The sequence below is a fragment of the Biomphalaria glabrata genome, chromosome 14 (assembly GCF_947242115.1).
Source record: "Biomphalaria glabrata chromosome 14, xgBioGlab47.1, whole genome shotgun sequence".
Lineage (NCBI taxonomy): Eukaryota > Metazoa > Mollusca > Gastropoda > Planorbidae > Biomphalaria > Biomphalaria glabrata.
In genome coordinates, this window is record NC_074724.1 from 27058244 (window position 1) to 27073181 (window position 14938).

The 14938-nt window shown below is 33.8% G+C and overlaps 2 protein-coding genes across 3 annotated transcripts in view; both read left to right on the plus strand.

Moving 5' to 3' along the window:
• The window catches only part of LOC106055161 (selenoprotein S-like), a 150693-nt gene that overhangs the window by 64093 nt on the left and 71662 nt on the right, over positions 1 to 14938 (plus strand). The window lies entirely within an intron of this gene.
• LOC106055172 (zinc finger protein 366-like) lies at positions 1010 to 13378 on the plus strand. 2 transcript variants are annotated; one of them, XM_013211331.2, is made up of 2 exons: positions 1010 to 1106; positions 6142 to 13378. In XM_013211331.2, the coding sequence occupies exon 2, from the start codon at positions 6220 to 6222 to the stop codon at positions 8986 to 8988; it is 2769 nt and encodes a 922-aa protein (XP_013066785.2). In that variant the 5' UTR covers positions 1010 to 1106; positions 6142 to 6219; the 3' UTR covers positions 8989 to 13378. The 2 variants fall into 2 exon arrangements, with proteins under 2 accessions (XP_013066785.2, XP_013066786.2); XM_013211332.2 differs by having other exon boundaries at positions 1020 to 1110.

A 14938-nucleotide genomic window follows, 5' to 3' on the forward strand; every position in this document is an offset into this window, starting at 1 on the left:
CTCCAACTTCATTTTTTTCTCGGATCAAATTGAAACTTTGCACAATTATTCATGTCTCTAACAAAATACGAATCTATTAACTTATCCATTATTTAATTGTTGTTAATCAATAAATTTCGTTTGATATAGAAAAAAGGAAATACATATTACAGCATTACGATTTATTGCTGTAAATGGGCTGTTCTTTTTCTTGCATTAACGTTGTTGTTTTTTTAAGTATTTTGTTTGTATTTTGGTTGTTTTATGATACAAATTCTCCTTTAAAAAAAATAAAGATTAGGCCTGGATTACGTCTATCGTGTATATCGTATGGGGGAACTGTGTTTCAGTCATGTCGTACTAAGTCATTGGTTCACCTTGTTCTCTTGCCTTATTTTCTTATCTTATTACTTGACTATTGATGGTTTGATTTAAAAAAAACACACTAAAATAAATGATAAATGATTCCATATAGTGTGATTATATTGGTTGAATTTTAAAGTATATGTTTTAAACCTTATCTTATAAATTAAAGATGTTCCTTTAGAAGAACAAAGTTACGCGTACCCATAGGATCTAGTCGTTCATGTTAATAACAGGCCTAAACTCTCTTAAGTCATTGATTTTCCTAGATTATTCAAGCAAGCCATTCCATTCTCTAACGGCACTATGTAGGAAGAAGGGGCACTTTTACAAATTTGTCCTAGAATTCGGAATAAGAAATGTGCCTTTATCTTTGTGTATTTTATAATTTACTACTAGGTTGCGTTTATGTATTTATAAGTTTTGGTTCAGTGTTTTATGTATTATTTATTAGTCTTCTGGGCCAGATGAACACGCTCAATTACGTATTTTTAATTGCAAAGTTTCCTTTCTTACTTATAATTTGTTTTGAATCTATTCAATCTGTATAAATTCTATAAAAATATAATGTAAGTTGTACAGAAGCTAAACATGTATTAACAAGAACAAAGAACTGGCATAATTTTGCGAAGACAGCTATATACGTTGCTATAAATTTCTCTATCCTGTACTTCCGGGTTGCTTGCATTGATTTCCCACCCGCTGGGTAAAATTTAGACGATCTTTTTTGTTATTCTTACGAACATTTTCTATATTTTCTATTTGTAAGTAAGTAAAATGACACATTTCCTAGTAAAGACCTTTTGATGTAGTTAAGATATACTTAAATAATAATAATTTTTAGTAATTTTAGCACAAAAGCAACATAATTTTCGTTTTAGCTCATGACCTATTTTCGATAATGTCAAGCCAAAAGATTTCATTTGTGGAGAATGAAAGCCATTTTCATGATTGATAATCTTCGGTCTATTTAGATTCTAGAGTATTTTAGATCTAATCAACAGAGTCTAGATCTGATAATAGTAAGGAGTCATTACTCTATATTAGATCTAGTCTAGATTCTAGAATCAATTATAATTTATATTTTTCACATTTTTGATTTTATCTTATATTTTTATATTAATAATATTATTAAAAAGTAATAGAAAAAAAAACTTTGTTATGTTATGACATTTATGTAGTCTAAATTCTATATTAGACTCTTTATATAAAGTAGATCTATTCTAGATAATATAAAATATAGATTCTAGAATAGATCTATAGTTTTGTGCTTTTATTATCTAATCTACTTTTAACCAACGTAACCAACCATTTGTTTGAGTTTTACAATACATTGTTATTTGTACAGACAGAGTCAGTATATAAATAAATAGTTTAACTTTATGTCTGTATAATGATATAATCATCCTAATTTAAATAGTCCTGGTCTAATTCTAGAAATAAAATGGACTGAATATATTAAGACTTTATAATTGTAATATATATAATTATAGTAATATATTTTATAGCACTTGATTGTCTTGATCTAATGGTCATCTCATGTAAAAAAAAAATACACATTTAGTTAGGCTCTGTCAGCCAGAATAGTAAATACTAGGTACTTTGATTTTCCGGAATAGGTCGATTTTTTTTGGTTACCGGAAACTAGTGTTTCCCTGCGGCAGTATATAAGGCTGAGACAATGTGTGGTCTAGTATAATGTGGTTTTGTTCTCAAAATCATCCTTAATCGGATTAATTGTGCCCATTCCTTTCACATGGATAGTATATCAGTTAATTATTTAGATCGACATCAGCGTGGTTCTATTGTTTTCATGGACATTTCTCGTACGGCAGATAGCGGGTAAGTTGACTTCAAAATTTTTATATTTTTTATCGCGTGTCGTCATTGAAACTAATTACTGCGTGTAGATTAACATTAGACCTAACTATTTTCATTAGTTTTATCTCAATAAGTTGTTGCCTTGATGGCCAGTCGTCAGCTCTAAGGACGGGGTATCGTTTTCGAGAACGAAGCGATCGCGACCATTTTACCGGAAATGATGGAAACAATGATAACAATGGCCGTATCGTATTTTTCTTACATTCCTTTTATTTCTAAATCCATCAACAGCGATCAATTCTTTGATCATCTATTAATTTAAAACTTTAGAAATATTATTTTGATGATAATATTTAACTTTTATGATGTTATTTTCTTTATTTATCTCGCAAGAAGCCTGATATTCAATCGCGATCAAGGCCGTTAATTAAGAAATAATTTTAAAGCTAGATCTAGTTGCGAGATCATAACTCCGTTATAATTAAGCCTATTTAAAAATCTTTGCTATTTAATTTAAATAGTAGATCTATACATATATTTATAAATTTAGCAGTGGAATTAGATTTTAAATAGATCTAGGTCCAAAAAGACTGGATTCCTAAAAATCATTAAATATAATTAAGATTAGATTGGATTAGCAAGGACCCATCTTCTAAAGACATAATTTTTTTTTTTTTTAATTTTAGAATACTAGGTCTATTTAAAAGAATATTATTATTACATACTATGCTAGATCAGTAGCTAAGAAAATATTTTAAAATAACTTTTCTAAAATAAATCAAAATCTAATAAATTGTGTTAAATTATGAATATGAATATATGATAATTAATTGAAAATCAAATTAAAGACAATTATTCAATTATAAATATTTTTTTTATTTTCACAGAAAACTTCATCATGGACATAACTGGCAGTGGTGTGCCACTAGGTGGTGAGTGTGGTGACATGAAAGTCGGATGGCTGCCTGGTCGTGCAGTCTGCGCACTGGATTGTCGTTTGGATTTATCGATGGTCCGGGGGTTCAAACCCTACCCGCTCCCTCCTCGTCCAGCTGGAGGTTTGGACTAGGAAGTAACTATCTTCAACTCTGAAGGAACATCCGGAACATGTAAAACAAACAAAACATACACTGATGATGCAGAGGCAGGGAGCAGTAGTGGTGTAGTTAAGTTGTATTGGATGATACACTAACTTTGACACCTGGCAGCATCGCAGAGCTCAAGAAGATATGGCTGCGGTTTGACATGATTGTCATACACACTAATGTGTCAGCAACAGACAGGGATGTAATTTAATACTTTAACAGATTCTGCCACTATCATTGAGGGCAAGCAAAAAAGTTCATATTGGAAAATTATTTTCGACCTGGTGACTTATTACATCTACTTACTGTCGCCACAGTGCTATAACCAAAAAAAGTTTTGTGCTAACTTCAATCTCAGGTTTCAAAATAATGAAAAGAACAACACAATTAAATTCATGCATTTGTGCTGAAAATTTTATTCATATATCTCTGAAAATTAAAAAATTACAGCCTTTTTAACAGAAAAAAAGCACTTTTCTGTCTTTTTTTTTTGACACGTGGTGCCTCGTCATGAAGTGTAAAATATATTCTTGGACTTCTATGTATAATTTAAAGGTAAAATAAGTAGTAACAGGTAATCAAGAATCTCTGTTTAAAATTGTATTCAATTATCTCTTACGGTTCAAAAGTTATGGTCTTTGAAATGTGAAAAAGTACTTCTTCGTCGATCGTTTCTTTTTTACAAGTAACCTCACTTTAAAAATTAATAAGAAAATTTCGTCAAAGTCTATCCGTTGTTTGAAAGTAAAATAAATATCAGGACATAATCATGCATTTCTTGTGAAATTTTTATACAAATAACTCAAATAGTTTATAAGTTACAGCATTTTTATTGCAAAATTTCCCTTTTTCGGTCACGAAATATTTTTAAAAATATAGGCAAAATTTTCGCCACTAAAATTGCTATAACTTCTGTTCTAATTATCTTATAAACATAAATTAGGTATCAATAAATTCAGTTTAAAGAGCTCTATCTAACTATATCAGTTTCATTACAATATATTGAGTTTGAAATTTTTATCAAAGTACCTATAAATACCGGTAATTATGTCAATTCTGATTGTACATTAAAATGGCAGCAAGAAAAAGTTTTTTATTTCAAGAGTTAAATATTTTTTTTTACTTGTAGGTGTGATCTTAATCCGATAGTGCCAATTGTGATAGGATACATTGATTACATGATTGTGGTAGTATGTGTTGGGACACTATTATTATTTTTTTTAGAACTTTCCTTTAAGGAGAGCTCATCATGTCTCATTTAGAACAAGAACAAAAGCGTGGAGTGAAGATTGGATGTTTAGCTATTTTATTAATTTAAAAAAAAAATAATTCCTAAAAATGCTGTTTGCCTCTAGTTGCTAAATTTTTGTCAAATAGGTCATCTTACAAAATAGTGAAATGGGGGAAAGAGTTACTTCTTCATACTTTTCTTTCATACTGCATAGTAAAAAAAAACAACACATTCAGATTAATGAAAATATTAGTAAAACATTGTCTCTACATGTGAATTAAAAAAAAAATATCAACATTAATGACTAAAAGGCTCTTTTGGATGCGCAAACATTTTTTGCAAAATCTTATATGGGATCTCTACCTGGAGCATTTCTGATTTTCTGGTTCCACCTCCTAAGGAGTCACATAACTGTTGAAATTCTTATTTTGGAACATCAATCAAATGTACCATCCACAAGCACAATATTTATATACTACTCTTTTCCATTCTTGTCTCAACTTTAGTCTTACACAAGCTTCTGTCCTGAATGTGTTTATAAGATATAGCTAAGATCATTTTTATTGGTCCAATCAAATGGAAATTCAATTTGACTACAATTGACCACCTTAACTAATGACTTCAATCGTTTGCATGCTTCAGGCTTAGTCTTGTCTATATTTTCAACTATTTTTTGGTGAGATGTAGCTTACTTGGTGTTTTAGTGTTGGAAGCTAAAACTAACATGATAAGAACGCCCATAAATACTTTTTTTAAAAATATAAATATATGTTATGTCTATGTCCATTGGTAAATTCTCACATTGGTCAGCTGATATGATATGCTTGAGCTAGATGTGATGATATATGTTTGAGTGCCAGATGACAATAATGTCTTGGTGTTACGGTGAGATTGTGTTGATCTGACAATGCGTTTCTGGTGTTATAATTTTGTATAGATCTCTCCTTTAGACAATTTCTGAATTGTCAAACAATATTGTGATTCCGGATGGAAAAACCATCATCATTTTAAATAAACTTGTCATTACCTGTTAACTATGTATAACCATGACCTTGCGCCGCAGAAATACAATCTATAACTAAACCAAATGCGGCAGCTGCTTTGTTATGTGACAAGAGCCTTTTTTTTTTCCCTTTGGCAGTGACAGGTTGCAAATGTCAGATGTACTGGAAATGTATATATTCTACTTTAGTTATGCCAGACTGTCCAATAAGCTATTTATCTATTGCTTAATGGAGAATATCCTACCTCAGGCTTGCATTTTTATTATTCTGACAGCAGATTCATTGGGAGTATTATTCCACATTTGACAGAGGTCGCATTGTGATCCACTAAGCATCCTTGCAGTTGTCATGAATAGTGAGGGTGGTTTGTACAAGTTGGGAACAGAACATTGTGCTCTCAAACAACTTCACCTTACTGTCACTAGTATGTAGTAGTGATAGTGATATTTTCTGTAATAAACTATTTGGACAGTTTTTGTTTTTAAGAAAAAACTAATATAAATAGTTAGCTTTTAAGACTTGTTGGGAATACGGTAAAAGATCATGGTGCTATTAATGTTACACTTTCCTATATAAATTTTTTTTCTTCACTGTTCTTGTTAATTAATTTAAGAAATTTATTCTTGTGCTAATAGAAGACTTTTTTTTTATTTCACAGAGAGCACCATCCAGTGGCCACTCTGTCTATCTAAGGGTATGTTAGATTAAACAAAGACAAGTTTTTTCTCTAACAAAAATGGCTGCTAATCTTGGGCAGGCCTTTCTTGGAGCTGGTGGTATTCCCCAATCACTTGCTCAAGAATTGGCTTCAAGTACTTTCCATGAAGCTAGGGAATCTTTCCATGACTACATATACTCAAAACTGATCTTAGGGGATGACAAAGGGCCAGGGGTCATGAACCCAAATGTTCCAGTTTTTCCAAACTCAAATTTAGCCAATAGTTATCCTGCTGCCCTACCCCCCGGGGCAGCTTTGTATAACCACACTTTGAATAACACTGCTCTTGCTGATGGCTCTGGCCTTGCTGTGTGCAAGCCTTTTGTCAACCCTCAGCAAAATACAATGCAGGTTGCTCCGCCTCAGAAGCCTCCCGGTGTGAAGAAAAAATCCACCCAGCCTCAGTCTACACCACAAGGCCATCTTGTTCCTGGGAACATGGACAGTCCTAACAAGGTCAAGAAAAAAAGCCACCATAAGAAGAAGGAGAAGACAAACGTATGTGACGTTTGCGGTCGAGGATTTGCAGAGAAGTACACACTAAATCGGCACATGTTGACGCACACACATGTCAAGCCCTTCTCCTGCTCGAAGTGCAACATGTCGTTTTCAAGATCTGATGGTCTGGCCAAGCATATGGGGGCTGGGCACCGCCGCATCGATGCCCATCATTGTGACGTATGTGGGGGGACATTCAATAGTGAGGTCTCCTTTGAACAGCACAGGCGAGAATATGGAAACACCCTGCCCTTTGTTTGTAATTTATGCATGCTTGCATTCTCTCAATGCTGCCATCTGAACTACCACATGAAGTCTCATTCGCTGTCCAAGATGAATGACAATTTTATAGCCAGCTGCCAAGAAGACAAAAACAATGCTATAGATGTCTCTGAGCTGATCCCCGAGGATTTTACACCACCAAAAAAGAAGGACAGTTTTAGCGGATTCCTATTCAATGTTGGGAAATCAGCTTTAAAACGAAATGGTGATGCCTCCTTGGGGCTTATGGGTTCTAATATTGTAATCAAACCAGAAATTGATGACATGCCAACATGCACTCAGCTTACAGGACCCAATTCCTCCTTGGTGTTCCAGGCATTAAATAGCCACTCTTCGGGTCACATCAACATGGCATCATCCATATCTTCAACTGCTTCTTCCTATCTTCCAGACACTTCTGCAGCTGGGACAAGTGGAATGAATGCCATTTCTGATGTTGAGATGAAGAAGTATTTTGACATAAAAATACCTAACCCCAAGTTTTTAGAGGGGGCTGAGCTACACCCTGTAGGGGTTGGGGAGGATGGTTTGTTCAGGTGTGAGATCTGTGGTAAAGGTTTCACTCGAAAGTATCATATGCAGCGCCATGTGAAACTTCACACCCGTGGTCCCATTCCTAGAGCACACTTACTCGACTGGACACGGCGCCCTTATGCATGCGGAGTCTGTAAAATGGGTTTTACCCGTCAGCACCATCTTACTCGTCACATGCTTATCCACACCGGGGAGAGACCTCACTCTTGCCATGTGTGTGGCAAGGCTTTCCGTCGCTACACTAATCTGTCTCTTCATGTGCGTACTGTGCATGGAGCAGAGAGGCCATTTAAATGTCACATATGTGGTAGAGGATTCCCTAGGTTGTACAGCTTGCAGCGCCACCTGAAACTGCATGCCAAGAATGCAGCTCTGATTGCTTTGGATAACAACGAGCAAATATACAAAGGTTTCAAGCCTGTTGGCACTGTGAACGCTGAGCAGTTGCAAGATGCTAATAAATCCTCAGCATTCAGCTCCACCAACCCAGACAGCACTAGACAGTCACCTGGTCATGGTCATGAGTCATCCTCTGATCATTCAGATGAGGACAGTGAAAAGTATGACCATGAATCCAGTATAAATGATAATAGCTTGAACCAGAGCAATCAAGATGGTCAAAATAGTCCACACCAAGAGCTCAGAAACTACAACCAGAACCAAGCTGGGAATGAAAATTTCAACCCTCAGCAGCCATCACAGCAGAATAACAACCAGGGAGGGAATGCACAAGTCAATCAAGGTAATGGTAGACTGGGTTCTCAGAGTCTGCGCCCTCCTTCGCACGAGCAGGAGATGATTAATAGGATGTCCCGTCATGAAGGGGATGGAATGAGGCGACAAACTCCATCCCAAAACAATAATTATGGCCATCCATCGGTTATGCAAACCACAAATAACAATGACAGGTTCAACACATCCAATACACTTTCCAATCAGAACATAAGGAATATGGAGATGCCAGTCAGTATACCAACTTATACTGAAATGGAAATTCGACGTGATGCCACTAGCTATCAGTTGAACCAAAGGAGTGGCACGGAGGGCTTTAACATCCAAAGAATACAGAGTCCCCATGCTATACTGACCAGCCTGGAGCGACCAGGTAGCCGCAGCATGATCAGCCAAGCAGAGAGTTTCCACCACAACCAGCAGCAGGCTAACTTCAACCAGCAGCAGGTGACTATGCAGGCCCAACAGCGTGTCAGTATGGACCTTTCCTCCTCCCGCAGCACCATGAGTCCTGCTGGAATGCATGAGGGTGTGGGCTACTCCCATAGCCACCACCTAGACCTGACTGGGAACCGGGCAGGCCTGAATGAGCCGCCTGCCTACCCACATCCGCACAATGTAGGCAGCATACAGTTCACCACTCTCTACCCTCAACAGATAACGGACCATCTAGAGCTACAGCCAAATACCACAGCTAGTCCGATGCCAGTCAACAACCATAGTAACAACATCCAGTACTGATTACAACATTTTTTCATGGATGTTTCTTAAACATAACAGAAGATGTTTTGCAGTTGTATTACTTGAATTCAGTACATTGTTAAATATTTCTTTTAAATACATCACAGACAGTGCCATCTTATGGCCCTACATTGTATTTACAAATAAGGTACACGGAACTTGCTAACCATGGGCAAGCAAAGGTAGACCATCTCATTTATCATAACTGCATCTAACTGAACATCATTTAAACTGAATGTTTTTTTTTTGTTTTTTTTCTTCATGACATAAACTACCTTGTTTTAATTTTTTGTTTTTTTAATAACTATATTCTTGTAACCAGCAACATAGATTTGTACATCAAATCTTCATGAGTTGTTTCAAACTTTTCCAATGTGTGTTGTGTATATATACCCACAAATGTATATAGATGTAAAACTGAAGAGTTATTGGCAAAATTATTTAGTTTATTATTTTTACTGGCTTTCAGTCCAGTATTGCCTAAAACAAATACAAAATAAACTTTTACCTACGCTTATATGTATATACAATAGCAAAATAGTGTTTAAATTGTAAAAATATAATATTTTTTTTATTACAAAAATAAAACTAACCCAAAACAAAATGTCAATTCTATCTTTTAAAAAAAGTTACCCCTGTTCGCTTTCGAGCTAATCAGCACTTGATGCTGTGATTATTTTACATTTCAAATATTTTTGTACTATCAAAAGAATAATGTTTAATACTCATGGCTAGATTTTTAGGTTGTGTCTGATACTTGCTATTTTAAAAAAATGTAATAATTTGTATCTTGGTTAAATTATTTACTAATAAATTATCTAAAAACAAATACTTGTAATGCTGAAAGTAAATTTGTATCTATGATTCAGTCCAATCATTTATTCTTTACATAAACACCCTATACTTAACTAAGTGGAGAGGGGTGAATCTGTTATGGCTCTTTGTTTCTTTTGGTCTGAAGCAGCTTGCATTATAATTTTGAAAGGCTGGCCAGTCCACTCATATTATCAAATTAGAAATGAATCTGTTTTCCCTTGCACTTGTTTTGAGTTTTAAAGAACGTTTTGAAAAGATAACATTGTACAAACTGTAAGTAGGTAAACAATTTTTTAAACTGATTGTATTTGACTGGCCATGTGTTTTCATATTTGTATGTGAATTTGATTTATGAACCAAAGCAGTCTTAGAAGCCTTGAGTGCCATTGTCAGTGGTTGACTGAACTTCTCTCTGGTGGATATCCTGAACTAACGTGTATATATACATATACTTAGTAGCCCCTATTCATAAGATTGTGGAAAATATGTTCTGCTTGCTTTTATGGCAGAAATAACAGAAGTTATCTTTGAAGTGCAAACTGTTTCTCACCTTATTTCTTTTAGTAATACAAAACATTGTATATGTTATACATTACAATAAAGGTATATTATCATAATAAAATAGAACTTAACTAGGTCCAGTTAGGGTGAATTATCTTACATTTATTTTATTTTTAAACTTCATTCTTAATTATGAGACGTGGTGGCTGAGTGGTAAAATACTTGACTCCAAAACCATGTCTCATGTTCAAATCTTGTGGAAGACTTGAATTTTCAGTTAAAAGATTTAGAGTGTATTACTGGGTTCACCCAGTTATTTTAGCATTTTTTTGAGAGGGGGAATTAAAGCCAGAGTTGTTCTTTGTGCTGGCCACTCTATGGGCTGTAGACCAAACATGAGCTTTTCATCATCTGTCCATGCTAAGTCTTAAACAAGATTTTTTGAAGGCAAGCAACACAGCATACTGGTATCTTTAAAGAAGTAACTAAGACTACAGTATCCACCAGAGTTCTTTTTTAAGTGGACATTATAATCAATACCCCATGGGCTTTTGTACACTGTCTAGGAGAATAGCTGGGAACAGGTAGATCACTAACCAAATCTAACTACTTTTAACTTAAAAGTGACTTGAAGAGCGATAATGAAACAACTAGGGACTAACAACTCAAAAAGAAATAGACAGATGGGTGGAGACGGGGTCTACTAACTTTATGGTGGTTGGTCTGGTAATGTTTTCCTATAATTATACCCTGAAGTAAATGTATGACATTACAAGATCTAGTATTGTATTTTGTGACAAAGAAGCTTGTTTCCTTATTTTGTCTTGCTAACATAATTATATACAATTGTTGATGCTGTTCGAGTATATAAACTATAATGTACTAAGGTTTGTTGGTTCATTTACATGATGCAAATTATTGTTCTTTGTAAACTTACTTTATTTGTGACCAACTTTGAGTTCAACTGGGCACGCGAGACTTATATGTGAACATGTTTCAGTTGTTGAGCAGTAATTATATATTTTGTCTGAATTTTTTCTTATTCATGCTTGCTGTATTTGAATATGACTTTACTGAGATGCTGTTGGCCAAACACTTTCTATTTGTGTGTGTGTGTGTGTTGATTTGAATTTACATTTAAAAGCTGGAAGTGGTTCAGATTTGTGCTTACTTTTGATTAGCAGATTTTTAGATCTGAACAAATGTCATATATTTACAGGTTTTGTATTTTTTATTTGGCATCATTTTGCATCATAACTTATGCACTCTTAATGTTGTCATTTCTTTTGAAGAATGTAAATATATATATATATTTGAAGCCATATGTGCTGATTTTATTCTTTGCCTGGCACATGCATCTGTACAATTCAATTAGCTCTGTAAGCTTTATATAAATAAAAGATTATGGCCACTGTGTCGAGACCTAATGTCAGATCGTGACCTCACTCAGCCCTCGTCTACTTTAAAGTTTAAAAAAAAATTAATAATCTCTCAGTGCTTCAACGTTACTTTGATCACAATTATCTTTGTATTACAATATATATTAATGTTTATTTTTATTTCAAAGGTTGTTTCAATTTTAAAGATCTATGTACCCACAGGCACTGTTTATTTTATTTATCAAATATGACTGTAATATCAGTATACTATACTTATTTAGCTTTAGGTAAAAAACAACACTTTGTTTTGACAGCAAAATAATTTCACACTGTCTCATGATCCATGCTTTTTTTTTTTAATTAATGTTTATGACCAATAAAATAAAAAAATAAGACTTTTTTTTTCAAAATTGTAAATTGTACTATATAGGTGTAATCAGTAGATTTATTGGTTGCTATTACTATTGATCATACCAGAATCTCACATTCTACCTACACTTTTGTCTAGGACTTCATCAAACAATGATTTAGAAAAGGCTGTTTTTTTTTTGTGTACAAAATTTTGGTTTGTCTTCATGCAGCATTAATATACATTGTTATTGTTCTTTTTTTTTTTTTCATTAATATCTTGGCCAATAAAGCAATACCCACTTTTCTTCCACTAAAATAAGTTGTTTAGCTTTTGTCTTTTTTTTACTCTGGAACAACATGATTCTATGAATACAATTCTAAATGAAAGTCTAACATGAGGTCGTATATGACTTTAATGAATTTGATTGAATTTACCACTTTGTATTTTTTTTTATATTTGTGAATTGGGTTATGAGCAATGCTTATCATAGCTGCTAAAGGAGAGTTACCCAATAGTATGCATTGTAAGAAGGTATATCTCAGTGTTACCTATCTCCTTTTGTTAGATAGTATCATTGATTCAGTTTTTTTTTAGTTTTCTATGTCTTTGGTTGAGCAGAAAGAGCTGTTGTGCATTTTGATTTGTTGAAATACTTGCCACTAAGCATCTTTCATCCTAGTGTAAGGCTCAGTTTAAATACAGTAGCTTGGTATAAAGGCTATATAAGCCAGGGAACTCTATCCTATCTTTAAGAAAAGTAGATTTTTATAAATTGAACATATGTAAAATTAGAACTAAGATGCCATGTAAAATTTGAACTAAGATGACAGATATTTTTGTAAAACCTTAACCATGAAGTTAGTGTAATTTTGTATGTACCTTGATTTTTAATACTGCAGATATCTTTTTTTTTTTTTTTTTTTTTTTTGGACTATATGTATGTTGTGGTAACTTTTGGTCCATTGATTGCGCTGTACCATATGAATCCAAACACTAAGACAAAATCACTTGCATGTGTAAATAATGTTGACCAGGGCATACCATGGATTGCATCCAAATCATCCACACGTGCTGTCTTTTTTTTTTTTTTTTTTTTTTTTTAATTATATCTATTTTTTAAATGTACTATCCCTGTCTCCCAATCAGACAGGACATGTTATCAACTCAGAAGTATAACCTTGACAGTTCAAGGAATTAGTTTGTTATATTCCTTTTTTTTTTTTCTTTTTGTTTAAAGATGTACATACCATAGCAACTTGTTTCTAGGGAAGATTTACGGTAGTTTCAAGCTATTTATTTCTGTTGTTGTCTTCAGTACCTAATAAAACACCATTCTACCCAATGGTTTGATGCTTTGATTATTTATTCATGTTGATATTGTCTAGTCTTAGTAAATTGAAGACTTAATAGTAATAATAATAATCTTATTATCCCTTGAGGAAATTTGTTGTGCAATTGTGCATTACACATAACAGTCCATTTATAAGAGTTAATGAATTATACAAGATAGCACACAAAATACAAGTTTCACTTAAACTATACATTTGAAAATTACTTAGGAAAGTTAAGATCTTATTCAATGATTTCATTGCTAAGTGAATAAGAGAGTTTTGGTGTCTGTTTTGTCAGTCATAAACATATACCAGTACATCTAATAAATTCTAATTGACACCATAAACAGTTCTAATATCTTATTTGTGTATATGAGTTAACAATCATATGATCTAAGCTATGTGAAGTTGACACTAGAAATTTAGATGTACAAATCTAATACTGATTTGTTTATGGGAAGTAGACACAATAAATATAGAGATGTAATATCTGACTAGATCTAGTTCCTTAAAATATGTTTTTACATGTAATATATATAAGCCAACAATAAATTAAGATTTCTACATTATGATCCTAAATTTAGATCTATTTGTAACTGTATTTTCTGGGGCATACCAACAACAACAAAAAAATAGAAGTCTGTTCTTATAGGTCGAAATTAAAATCACTATCGCCAGTTCTACGTGTTTCTAGTGCTGATTCTCTTCTCAAGTACCGGTACGCATTTAATTTATGTAGCTCTAGATCTGCAAATGAAAAAAAAAAGTTGCACGATTCAAGCATGAGGGAAAAAAAATCATCGATGAAGTGAACTGTAATGTATTTGAAGGATGACTTCAGAGAACAAAAAAGTTTCAATTTGTAGAGGGCCGTAACTAGTAAAAAGTCGAGGCAAAATCTCTTGGATCAAAGGAAAAGCTCAAAGCACATGTCACACGACTAACCCTTACAACTCTGCTAAAACTAGAATAGATCTACCTTATAAATTTACTAGATCTATATTTATATATACCTTAGTCATGATAGGTTTAAAACGACCATCCATCCATCCCAGTGGCACTACAGCCTATGGAAGGCTCTGGCCAGCTTCAACACATCCCTCCATTCAGCTCTCTACTCGGTCTTTCGTCTCCACGCCCGATCCCCAGGCTATTAGGATAGATCTGTTTAAAGAGAAAAGGAAATCGCAAAACAAAAAATTGTCCTTTTCCAGGCCTAACTAGGTAGTTTTCCACTGAGATCTGTCCGGATTTTCTTGTGTGTAGAAGCTTTTGTAACAGTTTTTTTTTTTTTAAGAATGACAGGGTTGGTATCCTATCCTTTATATTTTTATGCTTGTCCTCCATGTTCCATGTTGATATATTCAGTGCTTTTTTTTTCTTCCACTTGTGCGGCACCTTTTGCCAGTGTTGGTGTTGACTCTAAAAGAGCTTCAAGTCGCGCTTGCAGTTTTCTTGCCTTCTACGACAATAGATCAGCCTACTATCTCAGGCCACCGTGTCTGTATTCGACTAAACTATAGACGTATAGATCTAGATCTATTTTAGCATCGATCCAGGAAAATGAAGAC